Source organism: Phytophthora parasitica, assembly GCF_000247585.1.
Source record: "Phytophthora parasitica INRA-310 unplaced genomic scaffold supercont2.163, whole genome shotgun sequence".
Taxonomy (NCBI): domain Eukaryota; phylum Oomycota; class Peronosporomycetes; order Peronosporales; family Peronosporaceae; genus Phytophthora; species Phytophthora nicotianae.
In genome coordinates, this window is record NW_008649149.1 from 47,228 (window position 1) to 47,867 (window position 640).

Consider the following 640-nt stretch of genomic DNA (forward strand, 5'->3'; position numbering starts at 1 on the left):
GTAGCTCCTCGCGACGCCCACGCCGCAACCACGACAGCACGTGCGAGGCAGTACGCGGCGGCTCGACCCGCGTGCGCGCCATCGATTGCAATCAGGGAAAAAGAGTCTGGTCTGATGTGGCAAACACCAACATGGTGTTTTGATACCCAAACCATATGTTTAGGCCAACTTTCATATAGACGCGACGTTTAAGCGTGTGGATACCCACTCATTGTCTGCGGTATCTCTGACGCTGCTCGGCAGTTTCACCCGATGGCATTCTTCTTAACTTCGCAAAGAACAGTCGTCCAGCACTTTCACGCTCTTTGAAAGCTGATGGATATCTACAAGGTGGTCGTAGAACGTCCGCTTGTGATTCGTTACGGCATGGGAGACGCTGAAGACGCCCAACTAAATGGTGTTGAACAAACCCTGGCCGCTCCGTGTGCATCGGAGCCCTCAAAAACCAGAACTACAATATTTAATGTGCTTCTTCCATGTCGTTGAAAACGTGAAAAAGCGTGTTTTAAGCCTCTCCAAGAACTCGAAGTACCTCGTCTATCGACGTATCTACGAAATGCACTACGCTAGAGATGCCACCGAGTTCATGTCAATTCAAGAGCGTGCCGATGGCTTGTGACGGGCAATTCCAGAGCTGAAA

At 50.8% G+C, this 640-nt stretch overlaps 1 protein-coding gene across 1 annotated transcript; it reads left to right on the forward strand.

The window, feature by feature from the left end:
* Positions 1–315: 315 nt before the first annotated feature.
* PPTG_24692 (hypothetical protein) lies at positions 316–619 on the forward strand (the record flags this gene model as incomplete). Its single annotated transcript, XM_008918239.1, has 2 exons — positions 316–422; positions 511–619. The coding sequence occupies 2 exons, from the start codon at positions 316–318 to the stop codon at positions 617–619; spliced, it is 216 nt and encodes a 71-aa protein (XP_008916487.1).
* Between the last annotated feature and the right edge of the window lie 21 nt (positions 620–640).